Here is a 16593-nt window from a genome sequence, read left to right on the forward strand (position 1 = left end):
CAGCCAGAAGTACCAAGTGGACGATCCATCTCGGCCTCCTCCCAAGATCCCCATAATCACAGAAGCCAGTCTTCAGCCAATTCGATTCACTCCACGTGATATCAAGAAATGGCTGAATGCACTGGATACAACAAAGGCTATGGGCCCCGACTACATCCCAGCTGTAGTGCTGAAGACTAGCTGTGCTCCAGAACTAGCTGCCCCTCTAGCCAAGCTGTTCCAGTAAAGCTACAACACTGGCATCTACCCGACAATGTGGAAAATTGCCCAGGTATGTCCTGTCCACAAAAAGCAGGACAAATCCAATCCGGCCAATTACCGTTCTATCAGTCTACTCTCAATCATCAGCAAAGTGATGGAAGGTGTCGTCGACAGTGCTATCAAGCGGCACTTACTCACCAATGACCTGCTCACCGATGCTCAGTTTGGGTTCCGCCAGGATCACTCGGCTCCAGACCTCATTACAGCCTTGGTCCAAACATGGACAAAAGAGCTGAATTCCAGAGGTGAGGTGAGAGTGACTGCCCTTGACATCAAGGCAGTGTTTGACTGAGTGTGGCACTAAGGAGCCCTTGTAAAATTGAAGTCATTGGGAATCATGGGGAAACTCTCCAGTGGCTGGAGTCATACCGAGCACAAAGGAAGATGGTAGTAGTTGTTGGAGGCCAATCATCTCAGCCCCAGGACATTGCTGCAGGAGTTCCTCAAGGCAGTGTCCTGGGCCCAACCATCTTCAGCTGCTTCATCAATGACCTTCCCTCCATCATAAGGTCAGAAATGGGGATGTTCGCTGATGATTGCAGAGTTTTCAGTTCCATTCGCAACCCCTCAGATAATCTTCGCATGAAGCAAGACCTGGATAACATCCATGCTTGGGCTCATAAGTGGCAAGTAACATTTGTGCCAGACAAGTGCCAAGCAATGATCATCTCCAACAAGAGAGAGTCTAACCACCTCCCCTTGACATTCAACGGCATCACCATCGCCGAATCCCCCACCATCAACATCCTGGGGGTCACCATTGACCAGAAACTTTAGAACATAAGAACGTAAGAAATAGGAGCAGGAGTAGGCCAATCGGCCCCTCGAGCCTGCTCCGCCATTCAATAAGCTCATGGCTGATCTGATCCTAACCTCATATCTAAATTCATGTCCAATTTCCTGCCCGCTCCCCGTAACCCCTAATTCCCTTTACTTCTAGGAAACTGTCTATTTCTGTTTTAAATTTATTTAATGATGTAGCTTCCACAGCTTCCTGGGGCAGCAAATTCCACAGACCTACTACCCTCTGAGTGAAGAAGTTTCTCCTCATCTCAGTTTTGAAAGAGCAGCCCCTTATTCTAAGACTATGCCGCCTAGTTCTAGTTTCACCCATCCTTGGGAACATCCTTACCGCATCCACCCGATCAAGCCCCTTCACAATCTTATATGTTTCAATAAGATCGCCTCTCATTCTTCTGAACTCCAATGAGTAGAGTCCCAATCTACTCAACCTCTCCTCATATGTCCACCCCCTCATCCCCGGGATTAACCAAGTGAACCTTTTGTACTGCCTCGAGAGCAAGTATGTCTTTTCTTAAGTATGGACACCAAAACTGTATGCAGTATTCCAGGTGCGGTCTCACCAATACCTTATATAATTGCAGCAATACCTCCCTGTTTTTATATTCTATCCCCCTAGCATTCCGTTGGCCTTCGTGATCACCTGCTGCACCTGCATACTAACTTTTTGATTTTCTTGCACTAGGACCCCCAGATCCCTTTGTACTGCAGTACTTTCCAGTTTCTCACCATTAAGATAATAACTTGCTCTCTGATTTTTTTCCTGCCAAAGTGCATAACCTCACATTTTCCAATATTGTATTGCATCTGCCAAATCTCCGCCCACTCACCCAGCCTGTCTTTAGAGTTGGGGACCCAGCACCGACCCCTGCGGAACACCACTGGCTACTGGTTGCCAGTCCGAGAATGAACCATTTATCCCAACTCTCTGCTTCCTGTTAGATAACCAATCCTCCACCCATGCCAGAATATTACCCCAAATCCAGTGATTCTTTATCTTGAGCAATAATCTTTTATGTGGCACCTTGTCGAATGCCTTCTGGAAGTCTAAATACACTACGTCCACTGGTTCCCCTTTATCCACTCTGTACGTTATGTCCTCAAAGAACTCAAGCAAATTTGTCAGACATGACTTCCCCTTCATAAAGCCATGCTGCCTTTGTCCTATTAAATTATGTTTATCCAAATGTTCCGCTACTGTCTCCTTAATAATAGACTCCAAAATTTTACCCACCACAGGACCAGCCATATAAATACCGTGGCTACAAGAGCAGTTCAGGGGCTGAGTATTCTGCGGTGAGTGACTCACCTCCTGACTCCCCAAAGCCTTTCCACCACCTACAAGGCACAAGTCAGGAGTGTGATGGAATACTCTCCACTTGCCTGGATGAGTGCAGCTCCAACAACACTCAAGAAGCTTGACACCATCCAAGGTAAAGCAGCCCGCTTGATTGGCACCCCATCCACCACCCTAAACATTCATTCCCTTCACCACCGGCGCACAGTGGCTGCAGTGTGTACCTTGCACAGGATGCACTGCAGCAACTTGCCAAGGCTTCTTCGACAGCACCTCCCAAACCCGCGACCTCTACCACCTAGAAGGACAAGAGCAGCAGGCAGATGGGAACAACACCACCTGCACGTTCCCCTCCAGGTCACACACCATCCCGACTTGGAAATATATCGCCGTTCCTTCATCGTCGCTGGGTCAAAATCCTGGAACTCCCTTCCTAACAGCACTGTGGGAGAACCTTCACCACACGGACTGCAGCGGTTCAAGAAGGCGGCTCACCACCACCTTCTCAAGGGCAATTAGGGATGGGCAATAAATGCCGGCCTCGCCAGTGACACCCCATCCCATGAACGAGTAAATAAAAAGGAGGCAGTTCGGCCCATCGTGCCTGTGCCAGCTGTTTGAAAGTGCTATCGTTCGGTGTAGCCCTGCAAATTTTTCTCCAAGTGTTTATCCAACTCCCTTTTGAAAGTTATTATTGAATCTGCTTCCACCGCCCTTTCAGGCAGCACATTCCAGATCATTACAACTCGCTGCATAAAAACATTTCTCATAATGTCGCCTCTGGTTCTTTTGCCAATTACCTTAAATCTGTGTCCTCTGGTTACCGACCCTTCTGCCACTGGAAACGGTTTCTCCTTTTTCACTCTTATCAAAACCCTTAATGATTTTGAACACCTCTATTAAATCTCCCTTTAACCTTCTCTATTGTATGGAGAACAATCCCCAGTTTCTCCCCTCTCTTCATCTTTGGCTTGGTGTATGTTTCCTCAAATCTCCTCAAAGTGCCCGTGGGACTTTTTTCTACGTTAAAGGCGCAATATGTAGAAGCAGGCGGTCGTCCTTGTTGTTCTGGATCTAAAGTCGGGATCTGCGGTTTTACTCCACTAGTGCACGTGCATCTGCTTTATCCGCGTTGCCGATTGCGAGTCAGCGGCTGTTTTAAACACCGCCCGCCCGCCCCCCCCACCCCCAAAACTCTGAGGAGCTGCCCCCTCGTGCTGGGTCATGTGACTCCTGCGTCATCACGCAAGTGGAGTCCCGCTAGAGGGGGAGGTTTGCAAAATGTCTGTCACAAATTATTCCAAGATTAAATTAAAAATGGAAGTGTTTTTACACGCATGATAAACCTGCTCCGGGAAACCCTATTTATTTCCAATATTTGAAGGAAGAGCTTTGATTGAGTTGGACTTCCCTGACAAAACCCAAGCCCCAGCTGCCCCCATGTTGGGGGGAGTATTGTTGCAGTGCCTTTTTTTTTGCTGGAGTACCGTTTGCAGTTCTGACCGTTTTCCCTAGGGACAGGTAGGCAGCTGTGTGTCTGACCGATGGACGTCCTTATCTTCGCGCTGGTGGTCCTTGGCCTGGCAACGGGCGGTCTCGCCGTCATCTTCGGCTGGTGGGCCCTGCAGAAGTTCACCAGAAAGGAACCCGAAGGTGGGAGGACGGCGCCCGGAATTGAGGAATCAGAGCCCGGAATTGAGGAATCAGAGCCCGGAATTGGGAGACTGGAGAACGAAATTGGGATGCGGGAGCCCGAGAGTTGGATGCGGGCGCCCGAGGGTGGGTGGCAGGAGCCCAAGGGTGGGATGCGGGCGCCCGAGAGTGGGCAGCGGGTGCCCGAGAGTAGACAGCGGGCACCCAAGGGTGGGCAGCGGGCGCCTGAAAGTGGGCAGCGGGTGCCCGAGAGTTGGATGCGGGCGCCCGAAAGTGGGCAGCGGGAGCCCGAGGGTGGGCAGCGGGAGCCCGAGGGTGGGCAGCGGGTGCCCGAGAGTGGGCAGCGGGCGCCCGAGAGTGGGCAGCGGGCGCCCGAGAGTAGACAGCGGGCGCCCGAGGGTGGGATGCAGGCGCCCGAAAGTGGGCAGTGGGAGCCCAAGAGTAGGCAGCGGACGCCCGAAAGTGGGCAGCGGGAGCCCGAGAGTAGACAGCGGGCGCCCGAGGGTGGGATGCGGGCGCCCGAAAGTGGGCAGTGGGAGCCCAAGAGTAGACAGCGGACGCCCGAAAGTGGGCAGCAGGAGCCCGAGAGTAGACAGCGGACGCCCGAAAGTGGGCAGCGGGCGCCCGAGGGTGGGATGCGGGCGCCCGAGGGTGGGATGCGGGCGCCCGAGGGTGGGCAGTGGGCGCCCGAAAGTGGGCAGCGGGAGCCCGAGGGTGGGCAGCGGGCGCCCGAAAGTGGGCAGCGGGAGCCCAAGGGTGGGCAGCGGGCGCCCGAGAGTAGACAGCCGACGCCCGAGGGTGGGCGGCGGGAGCCTGAGGGTGGGCGGCGGGAGCCCGAGGGCGGGCGGCGGGAGCCCGAAGATTGGGTAGGGGAGCCCGAAGATTATTGGATAGAGGAGCCCGAAGATTATTGGATAGAGGAGCCCGAAGATTATTGGATAGAGGAGCCCGAAGATTATTGGATAGAGGAGCCCAGAAGTCGGAGACTGGACCCGAGAGGTGGGCGAGTGAGTCCAAGAGGTGGGCGTCTGGGGCCGAAAGGTGGGATAGTGGACCCGAGAGGTGGGCGAGTGAGTCCGAGAGGTGGGCGAGTGGACCCGAGAGGCGGGCGAGTGGACCCGAGAGGCGGGCGAGTGAGTCCGAGAGGCGGGCGAGTGAGTCCGAGAGGCGGGCGAGTGGACCCGAGAGGCGGGCGAGTGGACCCGAGAGGCGGGAGTCTGGGGCCGAGAGGCGGGCGAGTGGACCCGAGAGGCGGGCGAGTGGACCCGAGAGGCGGGAGTCTGGGGCCGAGAGGCGGGCGAGTGGACCCGAGAGGCGGGCGAGTGGACCCGAGAGGCGGGAGTCTGGGGCCGAGAGGCGGGCGAGTGGACCCGAGAGGCGGGCGAGTGGACCCGAGAGGCGGGAGTCTGGGTCCGAGAGGCGGGCGAGTGGACCCGAGAGGCGGGCGAGTGGACCCGAGAGGCGGGAGTCTGGGGCCGAGAGGCGGGCGAGTGGACCCGAGAGGCGAGCGAGTGGACCCGAGAGGCGGGAGTCTGGGGCCGAGAGGCGGGCGAGTGGACCCGAGAGGCGGGCGAGTGGACCCGAGAGGCGGGCGAGTGAGTCCGAGAGGCGGGCGAGTGAGTCCGAGAGGCGGGCGAGTGGACCCGAGAGGCGGGCGAGTGGACCCGAGAGGCGGGCGAGTGGACCCGAGAGGCGGGAGTCTGGGGCCGAGAGGCGGGCGAGTGGACCCGAGAGGTGGGAGTCTGGGGCCGAGAGGTGGGGGACGGGATCCCCGAAGGGGGGCACGGGTACCCCGAGGTGGGGCACGGGTACCCCGAGGTGGGGCACGGGACCCCCGAGGTGGGGCACGGGACCCCCGAGGTGGGAGACGGGACCCCCGAGGGGGGAGACGGGACCCCCGAGGGGGGAGACGGGACCCCCGAGGTGGGAGACGAGAGCTGAAAAGTTGGAAAAAGAAGGCCGTTGGGCTGGTAAAGGAGTCTGAAGATTGGAATCCTGAGTCACACAGCAACAAGATAGATAAAGGTAAACACGAGCAGATTGTAATTCCTTGATAGTGTAAGTAGATCTGTATGTGAGGGAGGGAGAGGGGCAATAAATGTGTAGGAGTAATTGTCACATCAAGGTTTTATTTTTAAAAGACGTATTATCAGAGTGAGTACGCCTATTGGCCATTGTGCATTTTACACCGAGTATCCTTTGGACTCAGTTATGTGAATGCAGTAAAGGCAACATTACTTAGAGGGAGAGTAACAAGCTCCAGCCACAAGCAGTCAGACTGACACTCACTTGTCTCTTCCCAGGCATGTGCTAAACATCTCTTTTTTCTCTCTCTCTCTGGCTGATCAGGTTCACTCTTAAGTGTGTGCTGCAATAGGTTTCAGGCTCACAAATCACCAAGGTTGTGAATCACCAGTGGTTTGAATGCCCAGACCCTGTAAAGTTCCATTAGAGTCCGCACAGCGACTTTTTATTGTTCACGTTTAAAACATCTGCAGCCCCATCCAGCTGAGTTACTTCCGGTTCGAAAGCCAGTGGACTCCAAAGTGCTGGGGGAAGAAATGTACCAAATAAAGTGTCAACATTTGTTGCAAGGGGGAAGAGCTCTCCCTTAAACCCCAATAAGAAAATTAAAAAGTATGGAAAATGAACAAGTGTTGGCATCTCTGCTTTGGCAGTTTCTGAGCATCTGACCCAGCAAGGTGGAAACGATGAAAGGTAGTTTGACATCCGGTAATAACAACAGAAAATGCCGGAGAAGCTCGTTCTGTAACATCGCCCGTCTCTGCTGCTGAAACCCTCATCCATGCCGCCCTTGGCTCTAGACTTGACTATTCCAGTGCTCTCCTGGCTGCCCTCTGTAAACTTGAGCTCACCCAAAACTCTGCTGCCCGTATCCTAACTCACACCAAGTCCCATTTACCCATCACCCCTGTGCTCGCTGACCTACATTGGCTCCCGGTCTGGCAACGCCCCGATTTTAAAATTCTTATCCTCGTGTTCAAATCCCTCCATCGCCTCGCCCCTCCCTATCTCTGTAACCTCCTCCAGCCTACAACCCTCCGAGATCTCTGCGCTCCTCCAATTCTGGCCTCTTGCATATCCCCGATTTTCATCGCTCCACCATTGGAGGCCGTACCTTCAGCTGCCTAGGCTCTAAGCTCTGGAATTCCTCTCCGCCTCTCTACCTCTCTCTCTCCTCCTTTTAAGACGCTCCTTAAAACCTACCACTTTGACCAAGCTTTTGGTCATCTGTCCTAATATCTCCTTATAAGAACATAGAACATAAGAAATAGGAGCAGGAGTAGGCCGTATGGCCCCTTGAGCCTGCTCCGCCGTTCAACAAGATCATGGCTGATCTTCTACCTCAATTCCACTTTCCTGCCTGATCCCCATATCCCTTGATTCCCCTAGAGTCCAAAAATCTATCGATCTCGGTCTTGAATATACTCAATGACTGAGCATCCACTGCCCTCTGGGGCAGAAAATTCGGAAGATTCACAACCCTCTGTGTGAAGAAATTCCTCCTCATCTCAGTGCTAAATGTCCGACCCCTTATCCTGAGTCTATGTCCCCTAGTTCTAATGTTCTAATGTCGATTAATTCTTTCAGAAAGAAACTGGATAATTATCCGATTGGAAATGGGATAGAGGTTACAGGGACGATCAGTGATGGCTAAGTGTTTTGCAGTGGTTCTTGTGATACTGGGTCTGGGTGGGGGGGAGCAGAAGGTGGAGATTGACAAACATTCTGGAGTGTAGGGATCAGGGAATATTTATACAGGACATTCTCTCGGGAAGTTAAGTAAGTGAAATGTAGCTCATAACCAGTAGATTGTACACAGTCTGTAGAAAACCTGAGCTTGATTGTCTCTTTCCCATTCTATGTTTTCTTATGTTTTTATGTTTGCAGGCAAACAGGTGTGTGTTTGTGTATATCTGTGTGTCTATTTGTATGTGCGTAATTGAATATATGTGTGTGTGTTACTTATATTATAGATGTATAGATATAATATATATATTATGTATGTTATATATAAACTCTGTGCCTGCATTTGTGTATCTATGTCTATACCTGTGTGTCTGTGTTTATATCTGCATGTCTATATCACTGTGTGTGTGTGTGTGTGTGTGTGTTTACGTCTGTGAATGAGTGTCTGTATCTATGTGCGTCTATACTAGAATGATACCCGGACTTCAAGGGTTAAGTTACGAGGAGAGATTACACAAATTGGGGTTGTATTCTCTGGAGTTCAGAAGGTTAAGGGATGATCTGATCGAAGTTTATAAGATATTAAGGGGAACGGATAGGGTGGATAGAAAGAAACTATTTCCGCTGGTTGGGGATTTTAGGAGTAGGGGGCACAGTCTAAAAATTAGAGCCAGACCTTTCAGGAGTGAGATTAGAAAACATTTCTATGCACAAAGGGTGGTGGAAGTTTGGAACTCTCTTCCGCAAACGGCAATTGACACTAGCTCAATTGCTAAATTTAAATCTGAGATAGATAGCTTTTTGGCAACCAAAGGTATTAAGGGATATGGGCCAAAGGCGGGTATATGGAGTTAGATCACAGATCAGCCATGATCTTATCAAATGGCGGAGCAGGCACGAGGGGCTGAATGGCCTACTCCTATTCCTATGTTCCTTTATTATAGAAAGGAGGCGTCTGAGAGGTGATCTTATAGAGATTGATAAATGTATGGAATAAGTTGACCCAGAATATTACTTTAAACTAAATTGCGAGAGTAGAACTAGGGGACAAGATTAAAACCAGTGAGAGGTAATTTTAGGTCTGATATCTGGAAATTCTTCATCACACAAAGAGTGAACAATAGATAGAATGAACTCCCAGATAGAGTAATGGAGACAAAAAGCCCTGCAATCATTTAAGAAACAATTGGATGGTGCAAGATTAGGGTTTTTTTTAATTCATTCGTGGGATGTGGGCGTTGCTGGCGAGGCCAGCATTTATTGCCCATCCCTAATTGCCCTCGAGAAGGTGGTGGTGAGCCGCCTTCTTGAACCGCTGCAGTCCGTGTGGTGAAGGTTCTCCCACAGTGCTGTTAGGAAGGGAGTTCCAGGATTTTGACCCGGTGACGATGAAGGAACGGCGATATATTTCCAAGTCGGGATGGTGTGTGACTTGGAGGGGACCGTGCAGGTGGTGTTGTTCCCATGTGCCTGCTGCCCTTTTCCTTCTAGGTGGTAGAGGTCGCGGGTTTGGGAGGTGCCGTCGAAGAAGCCTTGGCGAGTTGCTGCAGTGCATCCTGTGGATGGTACACACTGCAGCCACTGTGCGCCAGTGGTGGAGGGAGTGAATGTTTAGGGTGGTGGATGGGGTGCCAATCAAGCGGGCTGCTTTGTCTTGGACGGTGTCGAGCTTCTTGAGTGTTGTTGGAGCTGCACTCATCCAGGCAAGTGGAGAGTATTCCAACACACTCCTGACCTGTGCCTTGTAGATGGTGGAAAGGCTTTGGGGAGTCAGGAGATGAGCCACTCGCCGCAGAAAAAACAGTCTCTGACCTGATCTTGTAGCCACGGTATTTATATGGGTCTCACTGGATGGACAAATTAAGATGGGCCAAATTACCTTCTTCATCCGTAATTACCTTGTGATCTTGTGAACATGGTAGCTGAGGGAAGGACCAATCCATGGCTCAGTGGGTGGCACTCTCGCCTCTGAGTCAGAAAGTTGTGGGTTCAAGTCCCATTCCAGAGACTTGAGCGCATAATCCAGGCTGGTACTCCAGTGCATACTGAGGGCGTGCTGCACTCTCGGAGGTACCGTCTTTTGGATGAGACGTTAAACCGAGGTCCCGTCTTCCCTCTCAGGTGGACGTCAAAGATCCTGTAGCACTATTTGGAAGGAGAGCAGGGTGGGGGGTTCTCCCCGGTGTCCTGGCCAATATTTATCCCTCAATCAACATCACTAAAACAGATTATCTAGTCATTATCACATCTGTGGGATCTTGCTGTGCGCAAATTGACTGCAGTGTTTCCGACATTACAACAGTGACTACACTTCCAAAAAAAAAAGTAGTTAATTGGCTGTAAAGCACTTTGGGATGTCCTGAGGTCGTGAAAGACGATTTAGAAATGCAAATTATTTCTCTCAAGGTTTCTGAGTCCCTTAGTCTTTGCCTGTTGATGCCAAAGTCAAGGATGTCACTGAGCGGCTGCAGAACCTCTGGAGGGTGAACAGCCAGAGGTCATGGTCCATATCGGTACCAATGGCATCGGTAGAAAGAGGGATGAGGTCCTGCAGGCAGATTTTAAGGAGTTAGGAAAGAGATTAAAAAGCAGGATTTCAAAGGTAGTAATCTCCGGATTACTCCCGGTGCCACGCACTGGTGAGTATAGAAATAGGAGGATAGAGCAGATGAATGCATGGCTGGAGAGATGGTGCAGGAGGTCGGGCTTTAGATTTCTGGGGCATTGGGACCAGATCTGGTGGAGGTGGGCCCTGTACAGGCCAGATGGGTTGCATCTCAATGGAGCTGGGACCAATGTCCTCGTAGGGAGGTTCGCTAGTGCTGGGGGGGGAGGGGGTTTAAACTAATTTGGCAGGGGGATGGGCGCTAGGATATAGCATTGGAAAGGAGAAACAAGGTGCAGAAAGGATTGGGAGAGACAGATAGCACTAGAGTAAGAAATAGTACGGGAGTAGATGGGATCAGACTAAGAGAGAGAACAAGAAAGTCTAAGACTGGTTTACAGTGCATGTGTGTAAATTCATGAAGCGTGGTAAACAAGGTTGGTGAGCTGCAGGTGCAAGGAGCCACATGGGAATACGATGTTGTGGTGATAATGGAGACCTGGCTCAAAAAAGGGCAGGATTGGGTACTAAATATTCCTGGATACAAGGTGTTCAGGAAAGAGAGGGAAGGAAAGAAAGGAGGGGGGGGTGGCAGTATTGATTAAGGAGAATATTGCAGTGCTGGAGAGAGAGGATGCCCTGGAGGGGTCAAGGACAGAATCTATTTGGTTAGAGTTAAGAAACAATAGAGGTGCCATTACACTACTGGGTGTATTCTATAGGCCACCAACTAGTGGGAAGGAGATAGAGGAGCAAATTTGCAGGGAAATCACAGAGAGGTGCAAAAGCCATAGAGTAGTGATAATGGGGGGCCTTCAATTATCCTAATATAGACTGGGATAGTAATAATATAAGGGGCAAAGAGGGGGAGGAAATTTTCAAGTGTGTTCAGGAGAACTTTCTTGACCAGTGTGTTTCTGGCCCAACGAGGAAGGAGGCATTGCTGGACTTAATTCTGGGGAACGAGATGGACCAAATGGAGCAAGTGTCAGTGGGGGAGCATTTAGGGAACAACGATCATAGTATCATAAGAATTAGACTAGTTATGGAAAAGGACACAGACCGCTCTAAAGTAAAAATACTCAATTGGAGGAGGGCCAATTTCAATGGGATGAGAACAGATCTGGCCCGGGTAAATTGGAATCAAAGATTGGCAGGCAAAACTGTAATTGAACAATGGGCGGCCTTTAAGGAGATGGTTCAGGTACAGTCTAGGCACATTCCCACGAGGGAGAAAGGTAGGGCAACTAAAGCCAGAGCTCCCGGGATGACAAAAGAGATAGAGAATAAGATGAAGCAGGAAAAAGGGATGTATGACAGATGTCAGGTTGATAACACAAGTGAGAACCCGTCTGAATATAGAAAGTTCAGAGGGGAAGTGAAAAAGGAAATAAGAGGAGCAAAGAGAGAGTGTGAGAATAGACTAGCGACCAACATAAAAGGGAATCCAAAAGTCTTCGATAGGCATGTAAACAGTAAACGGGTAGTCAGAGGAGGGGTGGGGCCAATCAGGGACCAAAAAGGATATTTACTCATGGAGGCAGAGGGTCGGCCGAGGTACTAAATGAATACTTTGCATCTGTCTTTACCAAGGAAGAAGATGCTGCCAGAGTCTCAGTAACTGGTTTGATTCTTGACTCCAATGTTTTTATAACTTAACAAACAAAAGTGTTGAAAGAAATTATTTTTTTTTCAATGCCCCCATGAAGTTTCTCCCAGCAGTGTCCTGGAGATTAAACTTCAATTCCTGGAAACTCCAGGATAATCCTGGAGGGTTGGCAACCCCACACCGACCCCCCCACTACACCCACAATAAAAGCTTTAGCCATGTAAACGCCGGAAGCCGGCACTAGATGCCAGTGACCTGGAATACTACCTAAACCAATGCCGGGCTAAAAGCTGCTTTAGTTTGCATAAGCCTGGCGCATGAGATTGTCTCGTCTCCCCCGACCCTTCCTCCCGCCCTCCCCCGGCCCTCCCCTCCCCCCGCTCTCCCCTTCCCCCGCCCTCCACCTCCTTCCCCCGCTCTCCCCTTCCCCCGCCCTCCACCTCCTTCCCCCGCTCTCCCCTTCCCCCGCCCTCCACCTCCTTTCCCCCGCCCTTCCCCCATTCTCCACCGCCCAACCACCACCCTCCACCTCCTTTCCCCCGCTCTCCCCTTCCCCCGCCCTCCACCTCCTTTCCCCCGCTCTCCCCTTCCCCCGCCCTCCACCTCCTTTCCCCCCCCGCTCTCCCCTTCCCCCGCCCTCCACCTCCTTTCCCCCCGCTCTCCCCTTCCCCCGCCCTCCACCTCCTTTCCCCCCGCTCTCCCCTTCCCCCGCCCTCCACCTCCTTTCCCCCCGCTCTCCCCTTCCCCCGCCCTCCACCTCCTTTCCCCCCGCTCTCCCCTTCCCCCGCCCTCCACCTCCTTTCCCCCCGCTCTCCCCTTCCCCCGCCCTCCACCTCCTTTCCCCCCGCTCTCCCCTTCCCCCGCCCTCCACCTCCTTTCCCCCCGCTCTCCCCTTCCCCCGCCCTCCACCTCCTTTCCCCCCCCGCTCTCCCCTTCCCCCGCCCTCCACCTCCTTTCCCCCCGCTCTCCCCTTCCCCCGCCCTCCACCTCCTTTCTCCCCGCTCTCCCCTTCCCCCGCCCTCCACCTCCTTTCCCCCCGCTCTCCCCTTCCCCCACCATCCACCTCCTTTCCCCCGCTCTCCCCTTCCCCCGCCCTCCACCTCCTTTCCCCCGCTCTCCCCTTCCCCCGCCCTCCACCTCCTTTCCCCCCGCTCTCCCCTTCCCCCGCCCTCCACCTCCTTTCCCCCCGCTCTCCCCTTCCCCTGCCCTCCACCTCCTTTCCCCCCGCTCTCCCCTTCCCCCGCCCTCCACCTCCTTTCCCCCCGCTCTCCCCTTCCCCCGCCCTCCACCTCCTTTCCCCCCGCTCTCCCCTTCCCCCGCCCTCCACCTCCTTTCCCCCCGCTCTCCCCTTCCCTTCCCCCCGCTCTCCCCTTCCCCCGCCCTCCACCTCCTTTCCCCCCGCTCTCCCCTTCCCCCGCCCTCCACCTCCTTCCCCCTGCCCTTCCCCCGTTCTCCATCACCCATCCCCCACCCTCCACTGGCCTCCCCGTCAAACTCTTTGACTGATTTGTCCTTTCTGTTTTCTTCACAAGGCTTCATCGAAGATGACGACCTGAACGTCCTGCTGAAAGGCAGCAACCTGCAGAAGATTAAATCCAACTCGTGGATGAAATCCCGTTTTTACAAGCTCCAAGAAGACTGTCGGACCGTGTGGTATGACTCGCAAAAGATCTTCAAGTCAGCCAGGGCCCAAATCTGTGAGTATCCTGGAAGCTTTGGGACCATCTTTTTATTATTTTCTTTTTTTTAAAAAAAGGTGCAATGTTGGTAGGTTATTCGGCCATGGGAGGTGTGCGGGGGAATCAAAAAAAACCAAAGCGGGTTACATTTACAAAGCACCTTTCAAAGTTAACCAAACGTATATTCAAGGCTGAGATCGATAGATTTTTGGACTCTAGGGGAATCAAGGGATATGGGGATCGGGCGGGAAAGTGGAGTTGAGGTCCATGATCTTATTGAATGGCGGAGCAGGCTCGAGGGGCCGTATGGCCGACTCCTGCTCCTATTTCTTTTATGTTCTTATGCTTCCCAGAGGGGAAACCGATGCTGGCAATTAGTCGGAGAGTTAAGGGAAGGTGAGTGAAAAGCCAGGGAGAGAAATAGCAAGGTGAGGGGAGGGGAGGGGAGGGGGAATGAGTTTGGGGCAGGGAGTCCAGATCACAGGGTCACTCAATAGTGATAACGGAGTGGGACTCTGGCCTTTCCTAACCCAGGTGTCAGCTGTGCCTCTGAGTCAGAAGGTCATGGGTTCAAGTCCCACTCGAGAGACTTGAGCACAAAATCCAGGCCGACACTCCCAGAGCAGTACTGAGGGAGTGCTGCACTGTCGGAGGTGCCGTCTTTCAGATGAGATGTTAAACCGAGGCCCCGTCTGCACTCTCAGGTGGATGTAAAAGATCCCATGTCACTATTGGAAGAGGAGCAGGGGAGCTCTCCCCTGTTTCCTTACCAACATTTACCCCTCAGACAACATCACTAAAAAGCAAATGATCATTGTCATTTGTGGGACTGTGCACATATTGGCTGCTGCACTTCCTACATTACAACAGTTCAAAAGTACTTCCTTGGCTGTAAAGCACTTTGGGACGACATGTGGTCGTGAAAGGCGCTATATAAATGCAAGTTCTTTCTTTCTATAATGGTCCCAATGCATGCGTGTGTTTTGGCTTTGATCAGGTGAGAGTGGACCTCGTACTTATTGTAAACCTCAGCTGTACCTCAGTCTCGTTTCAACATAAAGGAGGCTGCGGCAGTAACTGTTAGACGCGTTCGGCAACAGATAGCTCCAGTGGGCTCGGCACTTAGTCAGCACAGGAAACGCCAACTCTCTCATAGTAGCAATGCCATGGCCACCGGAGTATTAACAGCACCGATCGCTTGTCGCAGCGAGGGTCATTCTAAATAACGTAACATGGGCATGAGGCAACTTGACCCTTGGGAATGTGCCCATTAGCAATCATGGGCGTCTCTTAAATAGGTTAAAGTGTCTTTCTGGTCTGATGGAGTTTCAAGTTGCAACACCTATGTTAAAACCAACGTCCGCAGCTGCCAAGTCGTTAAGAGTTGCCCCATCCCACGGAGGGACAAACAGCAACAGAATAAAGAATGGTGTAGAAAGAGCAGGAATTAGATGGAGGAAAGAAAGCAAAGCAGACTAGCACGGTGTTGGAATGCATGTGTGTTAATGTGAGGAGTGTTACAAATAAGGCAGATGAGCTGCAGGCACAAGTTGCCACATGGGATTATGATAATAGCGGCTATAACGGAGACCTGGCTGAAACATGGGCAGGAATGGCAACGAAACATTCCTGGCTACAGTGTATTCAGAAGGGATAGGGAAGGAGAAAAGAAAGTTGGGGGGCAGTATTGATCAAGGATAATATTACAGTTCTACAGAGGGACGATATACTTGAGGGTTCAAAGACTAAACCTATTTGGTTAGAGTTAAGGAACAGAAAAGGAGCTGTTACATTGCTAGGTGTTTGTTATAGACCCCCAAATAGTGAGAAGGAGGTAGAAGAGCAAATCTGTAGGCAAATTTCAGAGAAATGTAAAAATAATAGAGCAGTAATAGTAGTGGACTTCAATTATCCTAATATAGACTGGGGGGAAAAAACAATGTAAAGGGCAAGGAGGGTGAAGAATTCCTAAAATGTGTACGGGAAAACTTTCTTAATCAGTATGTTTCTAGCCCAATGAGGAAGGAAGCTGTGCTGGATCTAGTTTTGGGGAGTGAAGTAGGGCAAGTGGAGAGTGTTTCAGTGGGAGAACGTTTGGGTAATAGTGATCATAATATAATTAGGTTTAAAGTAGTTACAGAAAGGAACAAAGAAAAATCAACAGTGAAAATACCCAACTGGAAGAGAGCCAATTTCAGTGATTTTTGAGACGGGATCCAGCTCGGCTGGACTGGAAACAAAGATTGGCCAAGGAAACAGTAAATGAGCAATGGCAGGTCATCAAGGCGGAGATAGTTCGGGTACAAACCAAGCATATTCCCTTAAGGAGGAAAGACAGGGCATCCAAAGCTAGAGCTCCCTGGATGACAAAGGACATAGAGGTTAAAATAAAACAGAGAAAGGAGGTTTATGACAAAGGTGAGGTACAGAATACAGTCGAAAACCAGGCAGAATACAGAGAGTGCAGGAGGAAATTGAAAAAGGATATAAGAAGGGCAAAGAGAGAATATGAGAAAAGATTAGCAGGTAACATAAAAGGGAACCCAAAAATCTTTTATCAACATCTAAAAAGTAAAAGGATAGTTAACGGAATGGTGGGCAAAGATTAGGGACAAAAAAGGAAATCTTCTTGTGGAGGCAGAGGGCATGACTGAGGTACTGAATGAGGACTTTGCATCTGTCTTCACCGGAGAAGAGGATGAAGTTAATATTTGAAGGCGGCAGGGCAGGGTGACAAGGTGGTTAAGAAAGCGTCCGGGATACTTGGCTTTGTTAATAGGGGCAGTGAATACAAAAACCAGGAAGTCATGCTACATCTTTACAAATCACTGGTTAGGTCTCCGCTGGAGTATTGTGTCCAATTCTGGGCACCACACTTTAGGAAGGATGTCAGGGCCTTGGTGAGGGTGCAGAGGAGGCTTACCAGGGATGAGGGAGGGGCTTCCGTTATGTGAAGAGACTGGAGAAGCTGGGATTG

The 16593-nt window shown here is 51.3% G+C and overlaps 1 protein-coding gene across 2 annotated transcripts in view; it reads left to right on the forward strand.

Annotated features, from left to right (window-relative positions):
• The window catches only part of plcd1a (phospholipase C, delta 1a), a 137662-nt gene that overhangs the window by 51293 nt on the left and 69776 nt on the right, over positions 1-16593 (forward strand). For both annotated transcript variants that reach the window (XM_067968351.1, XM_067968348.1), the window contains exon 2: positions 13470-13634. In XM_067968351.1, coding sequence (XP_067824452.1) covers positions 13470-13634 — 165 coding nt within the window. The remainder of the gene's footprint in view (positions 1-13469; positions 13635-16593) is intronic.

Source organism: Heptranchias perlo, chromosome 2 (genome assembly GCF_035084215.1).
Source record: "Heptranchias perlo isolate sHepPer1 chromosome 2, sHepPer1.hap1, whole genome shotgun sequence".
NCBI lineage: Eukaryota > Metazoa > Chordata > Chondrichthyes > Hexanchiformes > Hexanchidae > Heptranchias > Heptranchias perlo.